This window comes from Globicephala melas, chromosome 1 (assembly GCF_963455315.2).
Source record: "Globicephala melas chromosome 1, mGloMel1.2, whole genome shotgun sequence".
Taxonomy (NCBI): Eukaryota; Metazoa; Chordata; class Mammalia; order Artiodactyla; family Delphinidae; genus Globicephala; species Globicephala melas.
The window spans coordinates 71,580,946-71,607,476 of NC_083314.1; the positions used below are offsets into that span (position 1 = coordinate 71,580,946).

Consider the following 26,531-nt stretch of genomic DNA (forward strand, 5'->3'; position numbering starts at 1 on the left):
AGGTCTGGTCTTGGTCTCAGAGATGGGAAGTTTCAGAGAAAGGCGCCCATGGCCCCTTAAGGATTTGTAGCATTGGATAGAGGTGGGGGCTATTCCAGGAGGTTCCAGAATGTTCATAAGCCCATCACTTTCCATTTGAGGTTTCCTTACTCAGAAAGTTCAAAGAGCAAGGATGGAAGGAAAAGATGGACAAGCCAATGACCTTGTGCCTCTCCTTTCCCCTTAGGGGCCGGGGGGCCAGATTCCGTCTCCTGCTGTTCCTCTCTTTGGCCAGCAGAGGGCCGAGTGCAGGTCAGTCACTCAGGAGCCGCAGTTTCTTCAGCTCACCTGAGGTGTGCAGTGGAGCAGAAGGAGTAGAGCTGGGCTGAGGTCCTGGGCCAGAGGGGAGTTATGTAGATGCAGAGAAGCCACACTTTGCAGCCGACTTGAGATGCGGCCTGGGTGCTGACTGCTGGCCTCTCTGGTCTGAAGCTAAGGCATGTCTTGGGGCCGCACTCTGTGCCTCTGTGTGGCTTAGGAGGCTCAGGGAGCCGTGATAAAGACTGTGCTCCCTTCTAGCTACTCCTACTGCTATGGCCTTGGCCCAGGGATTCCCAGAGGGAGCTGGGTGGTCAGAGCTGTGTCCAGGGAATATCCTTCTTTAGTCCCCATCCTCACAGTAGGTGTAATGATAGTTTTCACTTTTAATTAATTGAGCAGAAGAATGCAAGTGTTAAGCCTGTACTAGACTGTGGGTCAGCTAGTCATAGCAGAGAGGATCCTGACCTCTGGGGCCTCATAGCGCAGTGCTGAACTGGTGAAGTGGGCAGGGGCTGGGATCTGATGACCAGGAAGGCTGCTGTCAGCTGTACCAGACTATTAATGAGAATTATCTTCACATCCTCTAGCAGCGACCCGTTCTCCTGAGACATTTTGGGAGAGCAAAACCTGCGCTTCTTTCCTCTTTCCTGCCTAGAAGCATCAAGGAAAGTTGAAAGAAAGAAAAGAGAAAAGAGAAAGAGAAAGTTGTGGTGAAGCAAGTGGTGAGTTATAAACCAACCCAGCGTCCTCTCATCTGAGTCACTTTTAAGCTAAATGGACCCCAGTCATGGACAGCAAGAGGAGTGTCCCCACCACTCTTGACTACTCTGACTCCAGCTACAGCCAAGGAGATTTCCAGTGAGAACTTTGAGGCTTTTCAGTCCCACCCAGGCACAGCAGACATGATCTTCTGAACACAGAGAGAATGTAGTGCTCCTGGTGACTCTTAAGGTGGTGGCCAGAGCAGTGATGAGTCTAAGATTTTCCCCTTCTTGTAAGCTGAACAGTTAGCCTGCCACAGTTTCATAGATGCTGGCAGAAAATATGAAACTCCTGACAGTGAGACAAAGAAATGTATTATTCACATTCATAGCAGTAGCCAGAGTACCAGCATTTTCTTGAGCTGCTTCCCTGAGTCCCATCCCCACAGGGTGACGTGAAGAGGGCCAGGAAAACAGTTGCAGATTTAGTCTGTTTGCCAAGCAGCTCGTAAATTGGGCTCGTCAAGCAACTACAAACCTTTTCAGAGAGTATAGTTTATTCTCTTTGGGGCTGAGTATGAGGAGGAACTCTGCGCTTAGAGAATCTGAATCTTATATAAAGGGCTGAGACCATGCCTGCCCTTTACTCTTAGTTCCAGAGGCTACATCCTGATGCAGACTTGAGATGTGGTTGGGTGCTGATTTCTGGCCTCTCCAGGCCAAAAGGAAGCACAATCCATTGAGAGTTAATATCTCTGTCTTCTAAGGATGTTAGTGCTACAAAGTCTTTGAATATGTAGCATGGAACAAAGGCTGTCAGTGTCCCTGTTCATAGATGACCCATAGAGAATTTCTCGCCACTTTGCAAGTTGTTCTCACCTGTGAACATTAGCCTAGTTTTTACTCTTTTAAGAGCCATACAGGGTATTGGTTAAGAAGCCTGGGTTTATATCCTATAAATTGGAGAGGATAGTAATTTTAACTTCATAGTGTTCTAATGATGATTAAATGACACATGTCAAGTTCCTAGAAAAGAGTTTGGCACATTGTACGTGTTCAACAAATGCTAACAATTGTTAATTGTTGTTATTTACACTTTCCCCAAGAGTGCAGGGAAGGATTGATGACTGGGCTTTGGAAGCAGATACTCACGCTGACCAACTGGTGAGGAGTAAGATGCAGTTTTCTCAGCATCACCAAAGTCATAGACCAGAGGAATAGCTGGGCCATTGTCAGTCTGACAGCTCCCTGATCCGTACTTCACTGGGTATTTCTGCAGGGACCCAAGATACAGGTTGTGTGAGGACAGTAGAGAAGCTGCCACATTGGGAATTTGGGGATTTAGAGCCTTCAGGTGTCAATATGCAGAAATCAGTCTAAATAATAGTGACTCCTCCCACTCCCCCCACCCCATAGCTAGGTTCCTAACTAGCTTCAAGCCCCTTGTCCTTCTCCCTCTCTACCCCCTCTCTCCTCCTCCATAGGCCTCATCCTGTGCTCAGCTCAGCTTCCTGAGAGAGGTAGCACATGAGTTCACCTGACCCACAGGTGGAAGAAACAACCAAGCACAAGCACCTGCTAGTGACACGGAACCCAGAGCAGACTTACTTTTCACCCCAGACACTTGGCTCTCTGTTCACCAAAAGAAGTGTGAACAGCCTGCAGCCCCATACACCCGGTAGAGTCCAAACAGATTGTGTCCCAGATTCGGGAAGAAGCTAGTGTTGGTGCGGTACCTCAGCAGGGAGCTGTTCCTCCAGTGCTGCAGGGGGCGCTTGTTGGGCACATGCCACATGCCCAGGTCCTGGGCCTGGATGTCATAGTAACCAGGGTTCTGCAGAGCAACACACACACTGATCCTGAACAGCCCAGGAGGTCCCACTAACCAAAGACCCACACATGCAGTTCTCAGTTGAGCTGAGAGCTCTGGGCTCCAGGGGGGCAGGTGGCAGCAACGCTCAGACACCTGCCATCGCCAGCAGACGATAAGGCCCCACCGCCCAAAAAGACCCGGTGGGAGAAAGTCGTGATTCAAGACATGGACTTTTTTCCTTCTTCTCCAGCCCTACCTCCTCATCCCCATCTCCCACCCTCCCTTCCACACGCTCTGCTCCAGCCACACTCAGCTCTCCACCCTTTCCCAGCGGGGTGGTCAGTGCCACCAACCTTGTATCACTGGTGGACGCCTCTACAGACCCAAACGTGTTGGCCCAGTTGCCGTCCCCCTCTGGGCAGTCTGCCCTGCTGCCTGCTGACTCGACCAGCGATCACCTACCATGCATTTCCCAGGAATGTGGTTCTTGTGCACACTGGCCACTAGGGTCCAGCCGCCATCCCCAGAGGTCATGTCACAGAAGGTCTGGTAGATGACGCCATTCTCAGTGTCGAGGAAATACAGGCCATCTGCGGACGGAACCAGCCTAGAGAGCCCGTGTCTGTGAGTACAGGGTCCATTTCAGGCTCCAAAACCAGAAACACCCTGGGAAGTCAGAAATGTATCCTAGAGGCTCCCGCACATATCCATTTGTTGGTGTAGGGAATCCCTGTGCTGGTGAAAGGGAAGCTGTTTCCAGTTCTTCCTTTGAATACTTGACCCTTCTCTGCCTCTTCTTTTCCAGGGGAATTTGTTGCAGGATTTGTCCAGTTCAGGGTGTTTAATAATGAGAGAGCAGCCCAATGCCCTGTGTGCTGGGATGAGAGTCACTGGCTGCAACACTGAGCACGTGAGTTTATTTATTTATTTATTGGCTGCGTTGGGTCATCGTTGCTGCAGGCAGGGGCTTTCTCTAGTTGCGGCGAGCAGGGGCTACTCTTTGTGGTGGTGTGTGGGCTTCTCATTTCGGTGGCTTCTCTTTGTTTTGGAGCACAGGCTCTAGGTGCGCGGGCTTCAGTAGTTGTGGCACGTGGGCTCAGCAGCTGTGGCTCGCGGGCTCTAGAGAGCACGCTCAGTTGTTGTGGCGCACGGGCTTAGTTGCTTCGCGGCATGTGGGATCTTCCCAGGCCAGGGCTCAAACCTGTGTCCCCTGCATTGGCAGGCGGATTCTTAACCACTGCGCCACCAGGGAAGTCCCAAGCATGTGATTTTTGAGACGATATACGGCCTGGTGTGTTTGTGTGTGTGTATGTGTGTGTGTGCACACCCACCCTATGGAGTATGTTGATGTGTTTCTCCATGGCTTGCATTTTTACTTTTTTGCTGGTATTTTGTAGACATAATTTTTAAATTGTTACTATTATTTTTTAATTGAGATATAATCGACATATAACATTATATAAGTTTCAGGTGTATAACATAATGATTCTATATTTTTATATATTGTGAAATGATCACCATAAGAAGTCTCGTCAGCACCCACCACCACACATAGTTACAAATTCTTTTTTCTTGTGATGAGAACTTTTTTTTTTTTTTTTTTTTTTTTTTGCGGTACGCGGGTCGCTCACTGTTGTGGTCTCTCCCGTTGCGGAGCACAGGCTCCGAACGCGCAGGTTCAGCAGCCATGGCTCACGGGCCCAGCTGCTCCGCGGCATGTGGGATCCTCCCGGACAGGAGCACGAACCTGCGTCCCCTGCATCGGCAGGCGGACTCTCAACCACTGCACCACCAGGGAAGCCCGATGAGAACTTTTAATATCTACTCTCTTAGTAACTTTTCAATGTACAATACAGTATTGTTAACTATAGTCACCAGTCTGTACTTTATATCCACAGGACTAATTTTATAACTGAAAGTTTGTACCTTTTGACCACTGGACATAATTTCCTGTATTGAAGTGCAATTTATCTGTATCCTCATGTATGATTAGTACTTTTATGTTGTGTTTAAAAAGTATTTCCAGGGCTTCCCTGGTGGCGCAGTGGTTGAGAATCCGCCTGCTGATGCAGGGGACACGGGTTCGTGCCCTGGTCCGGGAAGATCCCACATGCCGCGGAGCAACTGGGTCCGTGTGCCATGGCCGCTGAGCCTGCGCGTCCGGAGCCTGTGCTCCGCAACGGGAGAGGCCACAACAGTGAGAGGCCCGCCCCGCGTACCGCAAAAAAAAAAAAAAAAAAAAAAATACGGGCATAGGACTTGAGTAGACATTTTTCTAAAGAAGATATAGAACCAGCCAACAAGCACATGAAAAGATGTCCCACACCACTAATCACTAGGGAAATGCTAATCAAAACTATGAGATACCACTTTACACCCTTAGGATGGCCTTTATAAAAAAAAATAATAAACAGAAAATAACAAGTGAGGAAGACCCAGGAATTTGCATTTCTATCAATCTCCTAGGTGATTCTGATGCTGCTGGTCCGGGAACCACACTTTGAGAACCACTGTCCTAGAATTTCTTCTCCCTAGTTAGGGTCCTATATCAGATTGTTAGAGCTGCTGTAGCAAAACACCATAAACTGGGTGGCTTAAACAACAGATATTTATTGTTTCATAGTTCCGGAGGCTGAAAGTCTGAGATCAAGGTGTCAGAAGGGCTGGTTCCTCCTGAAGGGTGTGAGGGAGAATCTGTCCCATGCCTCTCCCCTAGCTTTTGGTTGTTTGCCGCCAATCTTTGACGTTCCTTGACTTGTAGTTGTATCACCAGAATTCTGCCTTCAACTTCACGTGATGTGTCTGTCTCTGTGTCCAAATATTACTTTTTCATAAGGACACCAGTCATATTGGATTAGGGCTTACCCTAATGACATATCTTAATGTGATTTTCTCCAAAGACCCTATTTCAAATTAAGGTTCTATGCTGAGGTACTGGGGATTGGTACATCAACATCTTTTGGGGGGACACAATTCAACCCATAAGAGGTCCCTTATATATTTTGGTCTCCACATGGCTGAACAATTCACTCAGCAGCACATTAAGCCTTATCATAGGCAATTCTATCCTTTCCCTTTCTGCAATCCTGTCCTGGCCTCAGCTGCTTTTTAATTGTAGGATGCCTTTGTCTTCCTTTATATGTTAGGCTTGCAACAGAGTTGGGCTTCTGGTTCCACTCTCTTGGCATTTTAGGAGAGGAGTACTCCCTTCTTTGTACATTATTTCTGCTCCTTTAGCACTAAGAACAAACCACAACCCATCACAGTGGGACCATGAGACAAAACTGTATGTACAGAAACCAATAACTCTCCCCTTTATTTAAATAACAAGTTAGAAGACATAATGGAAGAAAAGATCCCATTTATCAATACAATAACAATAAAAAATTTGGGGATAAATTTAACTAGTAATGTGTGAGATCTAGATGATGAAACTATAAACACCAAGATTTTTTTTTTTTTTTTTTTTTTTTTGTGGTATGCGGGCCTCTCACTGTTGTGGCCTCTCCTGTTGCGGAGCACAGGCTCCGGACGCGCAGGCTCAGCGGCCATGGCTCACGGGCCCAGCTGCTCCACGGCACGTGGGATCTTCCCGGACCGGGGCACGAACCCGTGTCCCCTGTGTCGGCAGGCGGACTCTCAACCCCTGCGCCACCAGGGAAGCCCACCAAGATATTTTGGGGGAGGAAAATGGTTCAGTCCTGGAATAAGTAGGGTGAAGGTGCCAACAAAGCAAACTGACAGATGTTACACGGAGCCAACCTGTCATGATCTCCACAGTTAAAGTAGCCAAGTCTTCTGAAACTGTTTCCTTTGATAACCCACTCAAGTGCATATAACAATGATAATGCCATGTGGGATTTTTAGGAATTCTTTATATGCTCTAGATACAGCCTTTTATTCATTATGTGTGTTACAAATTCTTTTCCCATTCTGGGCCTTGCCTTTTCACTTTATGGGTTTTTGATAAACAGAGGTTCTTAATTGTAATGAATTGCAATTTACTGTTCCTGTTCCTTTTGTGTCTTATTTAATAAATTTTTCCTTATTCCCAGGTCATGAAGATACTTGTGGGGTATATTCACAGGTATCTTTAACTGTGTAATATTCTAAAAGCACTGTTGTTTTATGTTTCACATAAAAATCTGCAGTTGAGCTGTAATTGACTTTTTTCTTTATTGAGAGGTAGGAGTTGCTTAATTTTCTTTTCCATTTTGATTTCAAATCGTCCCAGCACCCCTGTGATTGATTTACTGTTATTTTCCCCACTTCTTTGCACTTTCCCGATGGGTGGTTTGGTGCCCACTTGCTTTCTCCACTTATTTTCTCTCCACATCTTCATGTCCTTAGAATGTCCTATCCATGGAAATCCAGTCTGGAAGTAAGGGAATTTCACAAAACTGGGTTCTCCTTTGGGCTGGCAGGAAGACCATTTAAAATGGGTAAGAAAAAGAGACTCCAGCAAAGGCCCAGAAATCATCTCCCCAGTTTTGGAGCCTGCAGTGTGCTGAAGGTTCTCTGCAGCTCAGAGACATCCACTCTGAGGCAGGGTAGACCCTGCTGCCAAGAACATCTTAGCACAGCTCTGTTACCTCCACTCCATTGAACCACTAACTTGAAGGAATTATCGCTCCTAAGAAAGTAACTCGTGGACACTGACCCCTCTCCTGGCAATGAAGAAAACAACAGAAAAGAGATTCTGGTCATTGTCATTGAAAAAATATAACCAAGGTGCAGAAAGTGTCCTAGTGATCACTTTTATTTCCCTTTCTCTTTTCTAGGCGTGAAACCCCAAAGGGAAAGGGATGGGAGACTTAATGATCAACCAAGAACAGCCCATGAATTTTCCTTCCAAGGGGTGGAGGAGCGTTCTCTTACTCTCTCCCTTCTTCTACCAGCTGTTTGGAATGCAGATTTTCCTGCTAAATTGGGATCCTGTGATTGTCTTGCAGACCCTCTGGGGATTGCTGCTGTGTCCTTTAGGTGGAAAACCCGTGTTGCTTCTGCCCACATCCTTTGCCCAATGGAGACAAGGATTTTGGTTTTCTCAGGCTAAGCAGAGAATCACAGACTTAGAACTTGTCATAAAGTTCATTTACTTCAATGGGAAAAATATAATGTTACAAAATTTAAAAATTTGCTAATTAAAGATTAAAAAGCAAACATTTAACATTATTATTATTTACTATAAATATATAATATTTTAAATATTTAGAGCACATATTTGTAGAGCACATTTTACTAAATATAAAAGTCAAAAACAGGGCTTCCCTGGTGGCGCAGTGGTTGAGAGTCCGCCTGCCGATGCAGGGGACACAGGTTCGTGCCCCGGTCCGGGAAGATCCCATATGCCACGAGGTGGCTGGGCCCGTGAGCCATGGCCACTGAGCCTGCGTGTCCGGAGCCTGTGCTCCGCAACGGGAGAGGCCACAACAGTGAGAAGCCCGCGTACCGCAAAAACAAAACCAAAAGTCAAAAACATCAATAAAAAAGGAAAAATTTCAGGCTTTGACACTTCAGGAAGCTTTGAAGACAATAGTCTCCCAGATATTTAAAAACAAAACAAAACAAAACCTCAAGAGCAGCTTCTGTGAGAAAGATATAAAATAATCTTTGGTCCAGAAATGGGTGGACTTCAGCACTTTACTTGAAGGATTTACTTGGAGCCCTACATGCATCTCCAACAGAACCCACACGAAGCCTGCAAAGCTCTTGTTTCTAAGGAACAATAAGTGAAGCAAATACAGTATGAGTTCTATGACAATTCAGGCAGCGCATAAAAAAAACCAAACGTAATGTCCCTTCCTGCAAGATATCAAGGTCTCCGCTTCATCTCAAACAACTGATGCCAGGGGCAGAATCTGGTTTACCTAGATGCAAGAGGCCACTGATACAAGACAAAGTGTGTTTTCTAAATGACTTCACAGTAAGAAAAAAAAAAAATCCAGGATTTTCAAGGTGGGGAAAAGTTATAAGAGACTCCCTCCACATTGACTAAATATCTGAGGTAAGAGCAATCAGAACTAATTGCTATCCCTTCTCCCAATGTCAGGGAGCTGTAGAAAAGGCTGCCTTGTTGCTCAACAGAGAAGGAAAGAGAAAAAAAAAACACACATATATAGATATGAGAAGATTAGTCTCAACATAGATTTACACCCCATTCACTGGATCAAAACAAATTATAAAACCATCATACTTATTTCCACAATATGCTCAAAAGTATGTACAGGCAACCAGAAACTATAAGTCTACATAGAAAGTTTGAAGAAAGATAAATGAATTGCTAGAAAAGTAAGATATAGTTTTAAAAAGTCAATTAACATCTATTATTAATATCATTTTACATGAAAGACATTTTAATAACAACAAAATAGAAAGGACATAATCACAGAGTAAATATAGTTCTTTACCTTGAATACATCTAATTGAGTGGAAAATCCACATTTTTGTTCTTATATTTTTTATGATGTATGCCAACCCCTGGAAACTGTCGTGACCTGCCACCATCTTTAGAGGGCAACTTGTGAATCTCTGATTTAGTAAAAACTCCTCTCAGGATCAAAACTTTTGACATCATTCATACCCCAGATCAATGAGTTCTCTGAGAAAATATATTTACCTCCCTTTCTCAGTGACAGAATCAACCACTTCTTCCTACGTATTTTCATAATTCTGAGACAAGCTTTTATTATGTAACTGATAACATTGCATTCAAATAGTTATTTGCCTCTTTTAGCAATTATTAAGAGAGATGGTGATTTCCCATGTTTGCTAAGCTAATATTTTCTATTTTGAGAACATCAAGGAAATGAATTACTCAAAGGGTTCAGATGAATTAAAGCAAGAAATGAATTCTCAGATGTCTAGCGTTACAAAGTTTTAAATAAACAACAACAAAAAATTGCAGGAATAGACTATAACCAGGCCTAAAACCGGTGTCTGCCACCAGGGTGTTGTGACTACAAAACAAGCTTTCAGTACTCCTGTACACTGTGATATCCTGTAAGATTGAAATGTTAGTGTACTTAACTGGGGTAAAACCAGGATGGGTTTTTAAGCAAGGAATGGATATGGTGACATTTTTTAAGAGGAATGTAGTTTTATTCAATTTGAAATTTTAATGCAAAGTGTTCCTCAAGATATATATTAAGATACACATTCAGATTTCATATTTTTGAAAAACACTAAAATATTTTATTATACCCCAAATACTGGGATTTTGGAACTTAAAAGCTCTGTATTTCAGAATGTCAGCATATGCCAAACCTGTACTGTAATCACAAACTCCCCACTAGGCCCAGGTTTTCAGGCTGCTTGAGGTCTTACCCAGCAGTTACACACTTTTCTGGTAGGTCACTGAATACACATTTGTCCTCATATTCTCAATAGTCCTTTGTTAGAAACAGTATTCAGCAGAGAATAAACCCGTATGTTGATGATCAAAGAATGAACATCTGGAAGATTACTAAATCCAAACGTAATTAAAAATGTATTGTTTTACTCCCCCAAATTTTACTAAGCAAATTTTAGAAGTTTTATATATCATGTAGAAACAATATTGCTCAGCTCCCTCAGCTGCTAGGTTGGGTTTGTGTCACTAGTTACTATATTGCACATGAGATACCACATAGCAAATACATGCTCTTGACTGAGGTGGATGGAGACAAAGATTTTGGGAGTGGTATTTTTGTGTGTGTGTGTGTGTGTATATATATATATATATATATAGTGCCTGCATATGTGTCTGTGTGTCTGTGTGTGTCCTGATTGAAGATGATTTATCAAGGAAATTTTTCCATACTGTTTACCTCTTGAAGACCCAGAATCAGTTATTCCTTTTGCTCCTGCTTGCAAAACAGACCACCTTTTCTCCCTGAGGTCCTGTCCTTTGTAATATAGAACCAAGGCAGCTGACATGCAGTGCTCACATTGTTTCCCAGAGGTCTTCCCTTAAAGCTCCAGTGCAGTAGGTACATCACATACCTCCTGAGATACCACAGGCAACACATGTAACATTTTCCCTACAACAGAACACAGAACTCCATCCTTTAACTTCCAAGATTAGTTTCTTCATCAGCTATAAGCATGCCACCAAGCCAGGGCTACATATTTGAGTTATTTTCTGAGGCTGGGAAAAGGGCAATGTTGACTTGTGCCCTGCCTGGTAAAGGCTTCAGCCTGAAAATAACCTTTTCTGCTTACATTCCTTGGCTAGAACAAGTCCATGGCCCTTTTTAACTTCACAGATAAGAGGTGCAGTCTTCCATGTGCCTCTAAAAAGAAGTGAATTGAATCAGAGTGAACAACACTAATGATTACCTGAAAGTTTTCCTGATGAAGTGACATTAGTGGTCATTTACTTATGGCTGTAAGAAACAGCAGAGATGCATGGGAGACAGTTCGGTCCTCTTTCTGTATCTCCTTCCCTCTCTCTCCTTCCTTTCCTCCACCCCTCCCTCCCCCTTTCCTTTTTTTTCATAATGACTTAGACACTTATAAACCACTACCCAACTCCAAAACTGGAATGTTATTAATAACCTATACCTACCCATGTGCTCCTCTACATTGCCGTTGTCTGAATTTGTGTTTATCATTCTGTTGTGTAGACTTACTTGGGCCAAGATTGCGGCCTGAGCTCTACTTCCTTTCATAGGCACAACAAAATTAAAACAGAGTAACTATTGATGAGAAAGATTGGAATCTAACAGAAAAGATCTTCTACAACTAAAGATATAGAGAAGGAATCTCAAGGAGTTAGGTAGGAGGGGTGGAGTCTTGATATATCATGACCCATACCCTTGTGTGGATGACCCATAAATGGGAACATAATTACAATTGCAGAAGCTCTTCCTGAGGAGTGAGTGCTCTGAGCCCCACATCAGGCTCTCCAGACTGGGGGCCCTGCACTGGGACGATGAGCTCCCAGAACGTTTGACTTTGAAGGTCGGCAGGGCTTACTTTTGGGAGAGCCAGAGGGCCGTGGGAAACAGAGACTCCTCTCTTAAAGGGGGCACACAGGATCTCACACACTCCAGGACCCAGGGCAGAAACAGTAATCTGAAAGGAGCTTATAGCTCATAGCCACCTGCCTATCTTGGGAAGCCTCATGGAGAGGTAGGAGGTAACTGGAGCTCACCCTGGTGACATAGACATTGGTAGCAGCCATTTTTGGGAACTTGTCCTACTACCTGGGCACTGGTGCTGGCAAGCACCATTTTGTAATCCTCTATCTAGCTTATTAGCACTGGAACCTGCCCCACCCACCAATACTGTGATGCCTCAGGCCGTGCAACTGATTGGTGGGGACACAGTCTCACCCACCAGTAGGCAGGCTGCCTTAAGACTCCCTGAACTGACACCTTCCTTATGACATGGTCTGTCCACCAGAGGGTCCAGGACCCTGCCCCCCACACCAGGGCATAGGCAGTAACCCTAGAACCCCCAGAGCCCTGCAGCCAGAAATTCCAGGATCTGGCTCTGCCTGCCAGTGGGCTGGTAGGCCAAACGACCAGTAAGACAGAAATACAGCCCCACCCATTAAAAAAAAAAAAAGAAACAGCAAAAAATATGTTACAATGAAGGAGCAAGGCAAAAACCTACAAGACCAAATAAGTGAAGATGAAATAGGCAGCCTACCTGAAAAAGAATTCAGAGTAATGATAGTAAAGATGATCCAAAATCTCAGAAACAGAACAGAGAAAATACAAGAAACATTTAACAAGGATCTAGAAGAACTAAAGAGCAAACAAACAGTGATGAACAGCACAATAACTGAAATTAAAAATACTCTAGAAGGAATCAATAGCAGAAAAACTGAGGCAGAAGAAAGGATAAGTGACCTGGAAGATAAAATGATGGAAATAACTGCTGTGGAGCAGAATAAAGATAAAAGAATGAAAGAATTGAGGTCTCAAAGACCTCTGGGACAACATTAAGTGCACCAACATTTGTATTATAGGGGTCCAGGAGAAGAACAGAAAGAGAAAGCGTCTGAGAAAATATTGGAAGAGATTAGAGTTGAAAACTTCCCTAACATGGGAAAGGAAATAGTCAATCAAGTCCAGAAAACACAGAGAGTCCCATACAGTATAAACCCAAAGAGAAACACACAGAGACACATATTAATCAAACTTTCAAATATTAAATACAAAGGAAAAAATATTAAAAGCAGCAAGGGAAAGCAACAAATAACATTTAAGGCAATCCCCATAAGATAACAACTGATCTTTCAGCAGAAACTCTGTGAGCCAGAAAGGAGGGGCAGGACATATTTAAAGTGATGAAAGGGAAAAACCTACAACTAAGATTACTCTACCCAGAAAATATCTCATTCAGATTTGATGGAGAAGTCAAAAGATTTGCAGACAAGTGAAAGCTACAAGAATTCAGCACCAACAAACCACGTTTACAACAAATGCTGAAGGAACTTCCCTAAGTGGGAAACACAAGAGAAGAAGAAGACCCACAAAAACAAACCCAAATCAACTGAGAAAATGGTAATAGGAACATACATATCGATTATCACCTTGAATGTAAAACGATTAAATGCTCCAACCAAAAGACACAGACTGGCTGAATGGATACAAAAACAAGACTCTTATATATACTGTCTACAAGAGACCCACTTCTGACTTAGGGACACATACAGACAGAAAGTGAGAGGATAGAAAAAGATATTCCATGCAAATGGAAATCACAAGAAAGCTGGAGCAGCAATACTCATATCAGATAAAATAGACTTTAAAATAAAGACTGTTACAAGAGATAAGGAAGGACACTACATAATGATCAAGAGATCAATTCAAGAAGAAAACATAACAATTATAAATATTTATGCACCCAACATAGGAGCACCTCAATACATAAGGCAAGTGCTAACAGCCATAAAAGGAGAAATCAACAGTAACACAATAATAGTGGGGGACTTTAACACCCCAATTACACAAATAGACAGATCATCCAGAGAGAAAATAAATAAGGAAACACAGACTTTAAATGACACAATAGACCAGATAGACTTAATTGGTATTTTTAGGACATTCCACCCAAAAGCAGAAGAATACACTTTCTTCTCAAGTGCTCACGGAATGTTCTCCAGAATAGATCACATCTTGGGTCACAAATCAAGCCTTGGAAAATTTAAGAAAACTGAAATCATATCAAGCATCTTTTCTGACCAAAAAGCTATGAAATTAGAAACCAATTAGAGGAAAAAAACAGTAAAAAACACAAATACATGGAGGCTAAACAGTGCACTGCTAAATGACTAAGAGATCACTGAAGAAATCAAAGAAGAAATAAAAAAATACCTAGAAACAAATGACAATGAAAACACGATGATCCAAAACCTATGGGACACAGCAAAAGCAGTTCTAAGAGGGAAGTTCATAGCAATTCACGCTCACCTCAAGAAACAAGAAAAATCTCCAAAAAACAATCTAACTTTACACCTGAAGCAACTAGAAAATGAAGAACAAAGAAAACCCAAAGTTAGTAGAAGGAAAGAAATCATAAAGATCAGAGCAGAGATAAATGAAATAGAAACAAAGAAAACAATAGCAAAGATCAATAAAACTAAAAGTTCGTTCTTTGAGAAGATAAACAAAATCAATAAACCTTTAGCCAGACTCATCAAGAAAAAAAGGGAGAGGACTAAACTCAATAAAATTAGAAATGAAAAAGGAGAGATTACAATTGACCCTGCAGAAATACAAAAGATCATAAGAGACTACTATAAGCAACTTTATGCCAATAAATTGGACAACCTGGAAGAAATGGACAAATTCTTGGAAAAGTACAACTTTCCAAGATTGAACCAGGAAGAATTAGAAAATATAAACAGACCAAGAACAAGTAATGAAGTTGAAACTGTAATTAAAAACCTTCCAACAAACAAATGTCCAGGTCCAGATGGTTTCACAGGTGAATTCTATCAAACATTTAGAGAAGAGTTAACACCTATCCTTCTCAAACTCTTCCAAAGAACTGTGGAGGGAGGAACACTCCCAAACTCATTCTACGAGGCTACCATCACCCTGATAGCAAAACCAGACACAGATATCACAAAAAAAGAAAATTATAGACCAATATTCCTGATGAACATAGATGCAAAAATCCTCAACAGAATACTAGCAAACAGAATCCAACAACGCATTAAAAGGATCATATGCTATGATCAAGTGGGATTTATCCCAGGGATGCAAGGATTTTTCAGTATATGCAAATCAATCAATGTGATACACCATATTAACAAATTGAAGAATAATAACCCTATGAGCATCTCAATAGATACAGAAAAAGCTTTTGACAAAATTCAACAACCATTTATGATAAAAACTCACCAGAAAGTGGGCATAGAGGGAACCGACCTCAACATAATAACAGCCATATATGACAAACCCACAGCAAACATCATTCTCAATGGTGAAAAACTGAAAGCATTTCCTCTAAGATCACAACAAGACAAGGATGTCCACTCTCACCACTATTATTCAGCATAGTATTGGAAGTCCTAGCCAGAGCAATCAGAGTATAAAAAGAAAAAAAAGAATACAAATTGGAAAAGAAGAAGTAAAACTGTCACCGTTTGCCGATGACATAATACTATACATAGAAAATCCTAAAGATGCTAGGATTCTAGAAACAAATGAAACCAGAAAACTACTAGAACTAGTCAGTGAATTTGGTAAGGTTGCAGGATACAAAATTAATGCACAGAAATCTCTTGCATTCCTATACACTAACAACGAAAGATTTTTTGTGGTCTAATATGTGGGTATGTGGACATGTGTAACCTGTGTAGTAGATGTAACCACACATGAAATCAGAAAACCTGTCAGCACTGATATGGATTATACATGACAGACAAACAACAATGTGGAGAAAAGAAAATCCTCCAGAATAGAGTTTGCCATGTCAAGAAAATTTCATTTATGGTTTATTGCGAATGTTCATATCATTAAAAAAACAAGATAATTTGGTTTTAAGTTCCTAACTGCAGTATGAAACTTTGATCACATGTGCTTGTTTTCAGAGGTGCCAGTGTACCACAACTCAAAAAATTAAAGGGAACATTGGCTTGCACAAATTACCTTATCATTCAGACCTCAATTTTGATCTTCTAAATTTATAATTCACAAAGTAGGTGCAATTCACAAACTAGGTGGCAGGGCACCTAGAGTCATTATGTTTTCTTTTCCATTTTGCAAAACACTCAAATGTAACAATTTAAGTATAAAATTGGATGCTAAATCAGATTCTGATTTATACTATACAGTTGACCCTTGAAAAATGAACAATGCGGGGGTTAGGGGTGCTGATCCCGCCCCTACCAAAGTCTAAAATTTGAGTATAACTTTATAGTTGGCCCCTCATACAGGCAGTTCTGCATCCGTGGATTCAACCAGCCACAGGTCGTGTAGTACTGCAGAACATATTGAGTGACCAAAAAAAAAAAAGGTTTACTCTCCCTCAAGTAAGAGAAAATTCTCCCGCCTGATGACCTTCAAACTGAGACATTGGCTCTGCAGATTTGGGATTTGCCAGCCTCCATAATTTCATGAGCCAGTTCTCTATAATAAATCTCTTTATCTCCATCTCCATTTCCATCTCTATCTCTCTATCTATGTCTATATATCTCCTATGGGTTCTGTTTCTCTGGAAAGCCTCACTAATACATTGATCTTATGTTATGTAGTTGAAAACCTGGGAACTTGCAGAACTGGTATTTTAAATCATCGCACATGTAATATAGTTATTGTAAAAAGTTCTGGACAGGAAGTATATGTGGAATAAAAAGTAAAAGTCACTCACTCACCTCTACCCAAAATTCTGTTTCTTTATCTAAAGGTTGCCATCATGAATATATATATATATATATATATATTTTTTTTTTGTGATTGTGCTGGGTCTTTGTTGCTGCACGCGGGCTTTCTTTAGTTGTAGAGAACGGGGGTTACTCTTTGTTGCTGTGCGCGGGCTTCTCATTGCGGTGCCTTCTCTTGTTGTGGAGTACGGGCTCTCTAGGTGTGTGGGCTTCAGTAGTTGTGGCACCCGGGCTCAGTAGTTGTGGCTCATGGGTTTAGTTGCTCTGTGGCATGTGGGATCTTCCCGGACCAGGGCTCGAACCCGTGTCCCCTGCATTGGCAGGCAGATTCCCAACCACTGTGCCACCAGGGAAGTCCCCAACATGAATATTTTTCCCCAGGCATGTTTCTTTGCATTTACAACCATTCAGAGAACATAAATACACACACATTAGTTTGTCCACCTAAAGAGAACTATATTATGCAGATGGTTTTGTGAATGTCTTAAGCTTCTTTTCATGTGAGTATGTAGACATTTATTTTACTCTTAAAAGTCTTCTTAATATACTGTAGTATAGAATGAATACACCATATTTTTTAAACTGTTCCCCACTGATTAACTTTAGGTTATTTAGGATTTTTTACTTAACAATGCTATAAGGAAGAATCTTGCTTATCTTTGGGCATTTGTGAAAGTATTAGTGAGAGTATTTCTGTGGGTAAATTCAAAGAGGGGAATTGCTAGGTGAAAGGGCATATGTATTTAACATGTTAATGATTACTATTAAATTGCCTTCTAGTAAATTATCAAAGTTGAAGGTGGTCTTAGGGACCCCAAATTTAAAATTAGTCTCAGAAGTGGGTGGATTGTTTCAGACATTACATGAAATTTCTAAAAATATTATATGTTCTGGTATAATGTTATAAGTCATAATTCTAGCTATTACTTTAAAATGTATATCTCAGAAATAACTAAATTTCCTTGTCAATTGCATTATTATGAACTTTCATCAAATCCTTAACCATGGTCATTTTTAAGTCTTTTGTCATTTACAGACAGTTCTGGGTGTACTCTGAGGCTTTTGCAAAAATGTTCCTATAAAAGGGTTTCATCTTCATGGAATCCATGGAAAAGACTGACAAGTACAGGTTTCTGGTAACTGACTATACTCCTGAACTGAATGAATAAGCATTTTCAGAACTCTAATGGAAAACTGATGAATTCATAAAAGTGCTAACAAAAGATGAAAAAACAAATTAATTACATGGGACTGAGTGAACTGATGAGGATGATTATAATTTTTGTGACTTTCTGTTTGAATAAAAAAAGAAAATCCCACAAGGACTCAGAGACAAAAAATATACAAATCAATTTTCACTGCAAAGTAAAGGAGCTGTTACAGTGGAGGATTCCTGGACTGAATGTCAATATTATGACATAGTATGAGTGTGTTTCATAAATGCAATCATTGTTGCTTTTGTTGTGGTCATCCAAAAAAAAAAAAGAAGTGAGTGGATTTGGGGACTCATCAGTGTTGTAACTGGGATATACTAGAATGAACTTGACTCCTTGAAACATGGTGAAAGTGTGATTTGAGAAAAAGAAGGATGAGTGGGTGAGGGTTGATGAAACATTAATTCTTGGATGGTCACTGACCGTTAAATGTCCAAGACTTACAAAGACCTGGGGAATATGCATGGGAAATGGGAATACAGGAGTTTCTGAATTTATGTGGACTTTGTAGCATCTTGGGTCTTCATACTAAAGTGGCTGGATTACACAGAATGGCTCTTTGTACAAGGATCCTGCAGGGCAAGATATAAATTCCATGAAGGCAGGGACCATGGTGACTTAGTTTACTAGTGTATCTCAGAGGGAAGGGAAATGCTTTCTCTAGGGAACTCATTCATTCCTTCAGCACTCAACAGTCTATAACCAACTATTAAGAGCCAGGCACTGGGCCAGGCTCTGGAAACACTAAACTAAGGAGAGAAAAGACTTCATGTAGAAGAGCTCAAGGTCAGGCAGGGCGGTGTGTAGAACAAGTAGCAGTTATCATGGGGTAGAGTATGGTAAGGGCCACAAGACACAAAGTGGTACATCTGCTTCCAGTTCAGTTTCCAGGGGATGGTAGGTCATCCACGTGACTGGTGGGAAGAGGATGGAGCTGGTGCTGGGGTCAGGAGTGGTGAACCAGATTCCTAATTAATGTTGTCCATTAGTTGCTTTGAACAGATGGCCCTTGTCCTCCATCTTTAATGGGAGGAAATTTACTCTTCCTTATTTTATCATGCCTTGAGCACCAGTTCCTAAGGTCAAGGGCATGGCCAGATCAACTCTGAGGAAATTTCCCAGGACTGAGGACTGCCCCTTGGGAGGAGAAAAATGAGAGAAGAGCTGATAACCATTAGATTAGCTGGAAAAATCTGTCGGTCTCCGTTTAAGAAAACAAACAAAACCTTACCGTTGTCCAGAGTTTTTTACACTCATCCTCTCAGGTACAGTTTTTAATTTGATTCTGAAACTACCTTGTAAGGGATAGGAGCCAAGTATTGTTGAGCCCACAGGCTCAGAAAATAATTTGGTCAGGATCACACAGGCTGTGTGTTGCTGAAATGGAACTCAAGTCTACATCTTTGACTCCAAATCCAGTGCTCCATCCGGAATATCACTGCTGCCTTTTTTGGCAGGCAAGGCTTTCAGTCTGCCTCCCCTTAGCCCAGCTTCAGACAGGGTGACTGGAAATGGATCAAAAGATTGAAAAGGAGAAGAAAGACTGACCTGAAGTGAACTGAAAGTATTTTCTGCTAAGGGGAAAGCAGAAGAAAGAGAAAGGCATAGAACTCTGGGGTGTGGTCTCAAAGCAATTGCATTCTGAGAAAGATGGGATGCCTCCACCTCTCCCTGGCGGGGTGAAGAGGATCAGATGCTACCTGGCCTTTCTGGAGGGTGGAATCAAAGTGCGTGCTTGGGGGAAGCAAACATGGGTCTACATCCTGTCTGGGTGAGAGAAGCTGAGAGAAGGAATAACGAACTATTATGGGAAAGTAGAAAAAGAAGAAGGGAGGGAATTTAGAAGTACAGATAGGAAACTAGGGCAAAAGCACATTCTTAAGAAAAAAAAATTAATTTGCATATGCTTAAACTTTGGTATCAACTTGCAGAGATTCCCCAGGCCTGTTAGATTTTTCTAGTGCCCCTTACTTGTCTTCTTCAACATTTCACCCACTTATCTAGGGTTCCACTTCTCAGTCCACATCCTTCCCAAACCCTCTCCCCTCCACCTTCGCAATGTCTGTTGGGATGGGACAGGCTCTGATGATGGCTGTTTGGCCCCCATGTAGGTTCCTCCATATTGCCAGTAGGATGCATAGAACTGGAAAATTTCTTGGGCATCTGTCCTTTAAACAAAGCAGCTGGGCTGGGGCAGAGCTTGGGACAAGATATTGAAGCTGGTTTTGTGAGTCACTGTGAACTCTGAACACCCGCCCACTTGAGGCAGACTTTGCAAGTTTAGCTTGCGGGAACTATCAGACCAGGTCCGGGGACTGGGGCTTCCTCAACGGCCTTGTTAGTGTTCAGCTAATGAGAACAGCCTCAAGTTGAGGAAACTGTGGCTGGAGCGAGGCCGTTCTGCTCTCCGTCAGCCTCCTGCTGATGGGTGGCTGCTGAGCCTGTGCAGGGCAGAGCATCTGGTGGGAGAGGACCCGGCCTGATCCCTCTGTCTTGTGGGGATGTTGGGGCAAGCAATTACCCTCACACTCTTTCTGCTCATCAAGGGGCATCGGGGCCAAGGTAAGGAGGCTTAGCCTGGCAGGGGTGGGGCTGGCATGGACTAGGGGCCGTGGCCTTCAGGGAGATCAGTGTCCAGAGCCTCTGGGTTGTGCTGCTTACATTGGTGACCTGGAACTGTGACTCTGAACAGTTCCCCGCAGCTCTGGACAGGCTGGGTCAGAGAGCAAAGGCTGGCAGTGGGTTGGGAGGTCCTTGAGAAGCACCTCTGGCCAAGCAATCCAGGCCACCTCAGGCAAGGTAAGTCTTTTCCACTGGCTTCAGTTTTCCTTTCTGTCTAGTGGGGAGAAAGTATCCTCCCTGCTGGCTGTAAGAAGGACAAAGGAAATATCCTCTAATTTGGTGCGATTACCAGCAGAGAGGAGAAGTGGCCATGAGCTTGGGTTTCTCCAAGGAAGTAGGGGTACTGGAGCTCAGAGACTGACAGATTATTCTCTGAGGCAGGAGAGCTGAGCCCTGGCAAGGGAGAGGGGAGAGGGGAAGGATGAGGCCAAGGCCAGAACAGAGGCCTTACCAGCATGGCCTGGTCCCTCATCCCTCAGCTCTCCCAGCAGCCCAGAGGCCATGGGAGCCTGAGAATTATTAGGGAAATGTTGTTTGGGGGCAGGGTGAGGGGAAGGGAAGAGAAGGAGACAGTATAAGGAAGCTCCATAGCAAACTGATAACTGTCAGCTGGGCCCTGGGCCAACTAATGTTTGTGTGTGTGGGAAGCAGGTTCCCCTTCTTTTTCCAACCCTAAGTCTAGGATGCTCTGAGACTCGGAGCCTGCATTTTAGATCAGTGACTCTTTGAGGGACATCATGAGTGGGGGGTGCGGTGAGAGGAGGGCACACTTTTGTGCAAAGGGAAGAAACAGAGGCACAAGGAAGTATTTGTGCAAGGCCTGTTAGAAGCCATCCCTGGGTACTCAGTTCAATCACTGAGCCCCTGAGCACTTTGGTATCCTTCAAGAAGACACATTCCAGGCTCCGGCTTTTGTAATGAGTACAGGCGGAGTAGGGCAGGGTGTAATAAGGAACAGGGAGCAGAGAGAGCAGTCTGGAGACTGGGGCTCATGCATGTGGGCTGGAGGGACCCAAAGACGCAGGATCCTAGGTAAGAGAGCTAGGTTGGAACCTGGGCTAAGTAGCCTTGAAAGCTGAGGTAGGACCCACATGCTTTGATGCCTGGCTCTGGGGGTGGGAGGGACAGAACGTTGAGGCTGACTCAGATCATGAGCCCAAGTGGCAGGAAGACGATGCTCCCTCCATCCCCATTCCCAGGGCTGTGGTGCTCTCTTTGGGTGTGGCTATGACAAGACCCATTGGTGGGAGGTAGTGGGGAGCCTGGCGAGTGATTCTTTGAGCAGAGGGAGGGATGGACTTTGGTCTTAGGGAACTTCTCTCTCTTCTTGCTATGCCCTGTGTCTGTGGGTCTGACCTCATGTAAGCTGACTGAAACTGCTTTGTTTATTTAGTTCAATTTTTAAACTTCTTAATTGAAAATGATTTTTAAGTTTCAGGGGATAGCCCAAAGAATTTTTGTATTTCCTTCACCTAGATTCACCAGTTGTTAACATTTTTTCACATTTGCCTTATTTCTCTTTCTCTCCGAATATAGGTATGTGTGTATAGCTGTATAATAATAATTACTTTTGTGGAATATTCAAGAGTAAGTTGCAGACATCATGCCCCTTTACTCTTAACTATTTTAGCACACATCTTCTAAGGACAAGAATGTTCCCATATCATATCATATATCAGCACAGTTATCAAATTTAGTAAATTTAACATAGATACAATCAAACATACAGTCCATATTTAAATATTACCAGCTGTCCCCCAAATGTGCTATACGACATCTTTTTTCCCCAACCAGAATCCAATCAGGATCATGTATTGCATTCAGTTGTTATATCTTTTTCGTCATCTTCAATCTACAATTATTCCTTTCTTTGTCTTTTATGAATTTGACATTTGTCGAATACAAGTCAGTTGTTTTCTAGAGGGTTCCACAATCTGAGTTTGTCTAATGTTTTGTCATAAGACTTAGGTCATGCACTTTTGGCAGGAATACCATGAAAGTGATGGCATGTCTTTTTCAGTGCATCCCATCAGGTGGTACAATGACAGTGAAACATTTTTTCTAAGACTTGGTTTACTGAAGAATGTAATATGCATCACATATGTGTAAGAGGCTCATAGCACTCTTGAGCATTGCAAAAGTCTTCCAAAGGCTTCTCACTTCACGTAGAGTAAAAGCCATATATTTTACAATGGCCCACGTGATCTGGCCTCCCTTACCACTGCCCCTTCCTCTCTGGTCTGCTCACTGCATTTCAGCCACGCTGGCCTGCTGGTCCTTACGCATGTTCCACTTGGGGGCTTTGCACTGTTTTCTCCACTTAGAATGCTGCGTTTCCCTCATTTGCCATGAGGCTTCCTTCCTCATTCTGCTCAAATACAACTTCTGCAGTGATATCTTTCCCACTAAAAATGTCAACCCCTTCAGCCTGTAACTTCTTTCTCCCTCTTCGTTTATTTTTCTCTGTAATGCTCGTCTCCATTTTACGTACTATATGTTTACTTATTTGTCTTATTTTCTATCTCCTAGGCTCTTCTTTATCTCATTAGAATGTAAGATCCTTGAGGCCAGGGCTTTTGTTTGTTTTGTTCACTGCTGTATCTTCAGCATCTAGAACAGTATCTGGCACAAGTAGACCCTCACTATGTATTTATTGAATGAATGAGTACTTTAAATAATCCATGGAATAAAGTGAGTTTATCTGCCTACCAGAAAGCTTCATTGGGAAAACTGTTTTAGATTTTAAAGCATGTAAATACTAACTACCTCTGTGGCCTTGAGGAAGTTAACTAACTTCTTGTTTCTCAATTTTTCATTCATAACATGAAGTTAACAGCGGTGCCTGCTTCCTGGGGGATGTGTGAGGATTAGATGAGATATAGTGTATAAAGTGTTTAGAGAAATGCTGAGTTATAACAAGTCCTCCAAAATGAATGCTCATGTTAGTCGACTCTTTGGAGGCAGGGCATATATTTCACTTAGTTTTGTAGTCAGAGTAAAGAGGAGAGACTATTCAGTAATCTTTTGTTGACTTTAATTAATTGAATAGAAAGTGAGTTAGAGAATCTTCAGATAAGATGATAAAGTTTTCATGTGTGACCCTTTTCTGAGGGTTTCTCATTATCATAACCAGGATCTTAGGGAGACTTCAACATTTTTAACTTAAAGAAACATGTATTCAAGACATTTAATCACATGATTACATCGTAATGTAAAGCAGTCTGTTTTCACAATAGCATCTCCCTCTCTATTCCCATTCCTTCCCTGGATATGTTTTGAGTAGCTCTGTACCGGGTGCTGGACAAGATATTTAGGATTCAGTAGTGATTAAGTACACGGCCCCTTTGTTTATGGAACCTACACCATTTTTATCCATCAGTACATAATTACAGCTGTGATTAGTGCCCAACGAAGTGCCCAACACAGTAAGTGCTCAAAACATGTTAGTTGAGTGAATAAATGAATTGTTTTCAGGCATCTTAGAGGAAGATTGGGATAATTTTGGGGTCAGATGGTTTGGGGACCAGGGACCTTCAAATCACTGCCCATGAGAGTGGACTTGGGCCCTAAAGTTCATTTTGGGCCCTAAATTCAGATTTTGGCTTTACATTCTGAAGACACTACAAAGGACACACCAGAGGCTATAAATGCCCAGGGGCCACAAGGTCTGGGGTGAGACGTGCTGGACCAAAAAAAAGGGGCAGGGGCAGCATCTCACAGATTAGCTCTGAAGGCCGCAGGCTGTTCCCATAGGTTGTGTTGAAACTTTCACTTCTCAGGAAGGAGTCACTGATCGCAACTGCTCTGGCTGGGATCCAGACAAGTTCTAAAAAGGCTGGATTTATTTTTGTCCATTTTTTTCCTTATTGTACTCCCCCTCAGACAAAGTGTGAATAGTGAAGTATCTGTCCACAGGAGAGAGATCAGGACTCAGAGAACTCAGGGCTGCAGCACCACTGCAGGGAACCATTTCTATAGAAATCCCTCCAGAGATAGCTGGGCCATTGTCTTCATGATACGTGTGCAGAAAAGTGTGCAAAATGGGGCTTCCCTGGTGGCGCAGTGGTTGAGAATCTGCCTGCTAATGCAGGGGACACGGGTTCGAGCCCTGGTCTGGGAGGATCCCACATGCCGCGGAGCAACTAGGCCTGTGAGCCACAACTACTGAGGCTGTGCGTCTGGAGCCTGTGCTCCGCAACAAGAGAGGCCGTGACAGTGAGAGGCCCGCGCACCGCGATGGAGAGTGGCCCCCCCCCCCCCGCCTTGCCGCAACTAGAGAAAGCCCTCGCACAGAAACAAAGACGCAACACAGCAAAAATAAATTAATTAATTAATAAACTCCTACCCCCAACATCTACAAAAAAAAAAAAAAAACATTGGTTGAAAAAAATAAATGCTTTGGTACAGGCATGGCTAATTATTAAAAAAAAAAAAAGAAAAGTGTGCAAAATTATAAACGTACAACTCAATGAGTTATTGTTAAGTGAAAGCACCTGTGTGTTTACCACATGTTCCCTCCTTTCCTTACCTCCACCTTCTTCCACAAATACAACCACTCTTCTGACTTCTAACATCATTGGTTAGCTTTGCCTATATATAAATGGAATCATAAAGTATATACTCTTGTATTGGCTTCTTTTGCTCAACATCTGATGAGATTTATCTGTGCTATCACTTGCAGCTGGTCGTTTTCATGGCTGTATTTCATTGTATGACTGTATAATAGTTTATTAATCTATTCTACCACTGATGAACCTTTGGGTTGTTTCAAGGTTTTTTTTTCCCTATTATAATCACGCTGCTAAGAGTCTTTAGGCCGAGCTGCTCAGCATGCGGGATCTTGGTTCCTAACCAGGGATGGAGCTCGCGCCCCCTGCAGTGGAAGCTCAGAATTTAAACCACTGGACCATCAGGGAAGTCCTCTATGAGCCTTTTAGTGCATGCATGTCTGTTGGGGGTAGAAGCACTGGGTATGTAGATATACCTCTAGTAGTTGCTGCTAAACTGTTTTCCAAAGTAGTTGAACCAAGCAGTGCGTGAGAGTTCCAAGTTTCAGGGCCACCAGCTTGTTCTGAGGACCTGCAAATGGGAAATGAAAGTGCAGGGGTGTGGAGCCTGAAAGGTGAAAGTCAAAGCCAAGAGAACCATGTCTGTTCTGGCTTCCCTGGTATACTGCATGAAATTCCTACATGAGAGTCATTTCTGGGAGCTGAATTTAATTAGTTAATTAACTGAACACTTCATTAAACCCTTACTATGTTCCAAGAACCATGCAAGATTTTGTGGAGGAAACAAAGATGAAACACACATTGGTTCCATCCTTAAGAATCTTTCAGATAGTTAGAGGAAAAGAGACCTGTACAATATCAACTCTAAGGGAAGACAGCAAATGCTAAATGCTAAGTGTCTCCGACAGGCAAGATATATTTAGAGCACAAAGGGTGCAAAGAAGATGGAGAGTCCTCCTAGGTAGGGACACTGGGGAAGTGGCCTTGAAGGACAAATAAGAGTTCAGGAGATAGGGGTAAGGTAGAAGGACAAGCTAAGCAGAGGGAACAGCCTAAACAGAAGTAGGGAAAACAGGTTTGAACGAGGAGACGTGAGAAGCAGATGCTCTTGTCATCTTGGAGAAAGACAGTATTACAAATGGGATGATTCAGTTAACTGATACAAAGAGTGGGACGTAGCCTAGGTAAGTTGACAGAGGTAAGGGGTTGCATCGTCTGAGAGATGGAGTCAGTATAGCCAGGAGGAAGCCCCCCAGGGTGGGGCTAGGTGAAGAAGAAGAGAGGTGATGAATTGGGTTGTGGACCTGGAGGGGATTTTATCTACTTTATAATTTTGCCTTGACTAGGGCCGGCCCTGCCCCAGCACTTTTGGGATCTCACTGAGCTTTATCCACCCAGACCCCATCAGGAACCCCTTCTGTTGCCTTCACTCCAAGCCTGGTGGCATAACCCTGAGCTGAGAAAACCTCAACATCCTTTGTTGGCTAGGGGAAGTTACACTTTTCTGAAAGTTTTCTTTTCTCTCCCCTGTCCCCTCTCCCAGGCTCT

The 26,531-nt window shown here is 42.8% G+C and overlaps 1 protein-coding gene across 1 annotated transcript; it reads right to left on the reverse strand.

Moving 5' to 3' along the window:
* Window positions 1–743: 743 nt before the first annotated feature.
* On the reverse strand, window positions 744–22,761 carry ITLN1 (intelectin 1). Its single transcript, XM_060290515.1, is given in 6 exon segments — window positions 744–951; window positions 2,096–2,274; window positions 2,677–2,835; window positions 3,164–3,252; window positions 3,255–3,436; window positions 22,724–22,761. Coding segments are annotated over 6 exon segments (855 nt in total).
* Window positions 22,762–26,531: the final 3,770 nt, after the last annotated feature.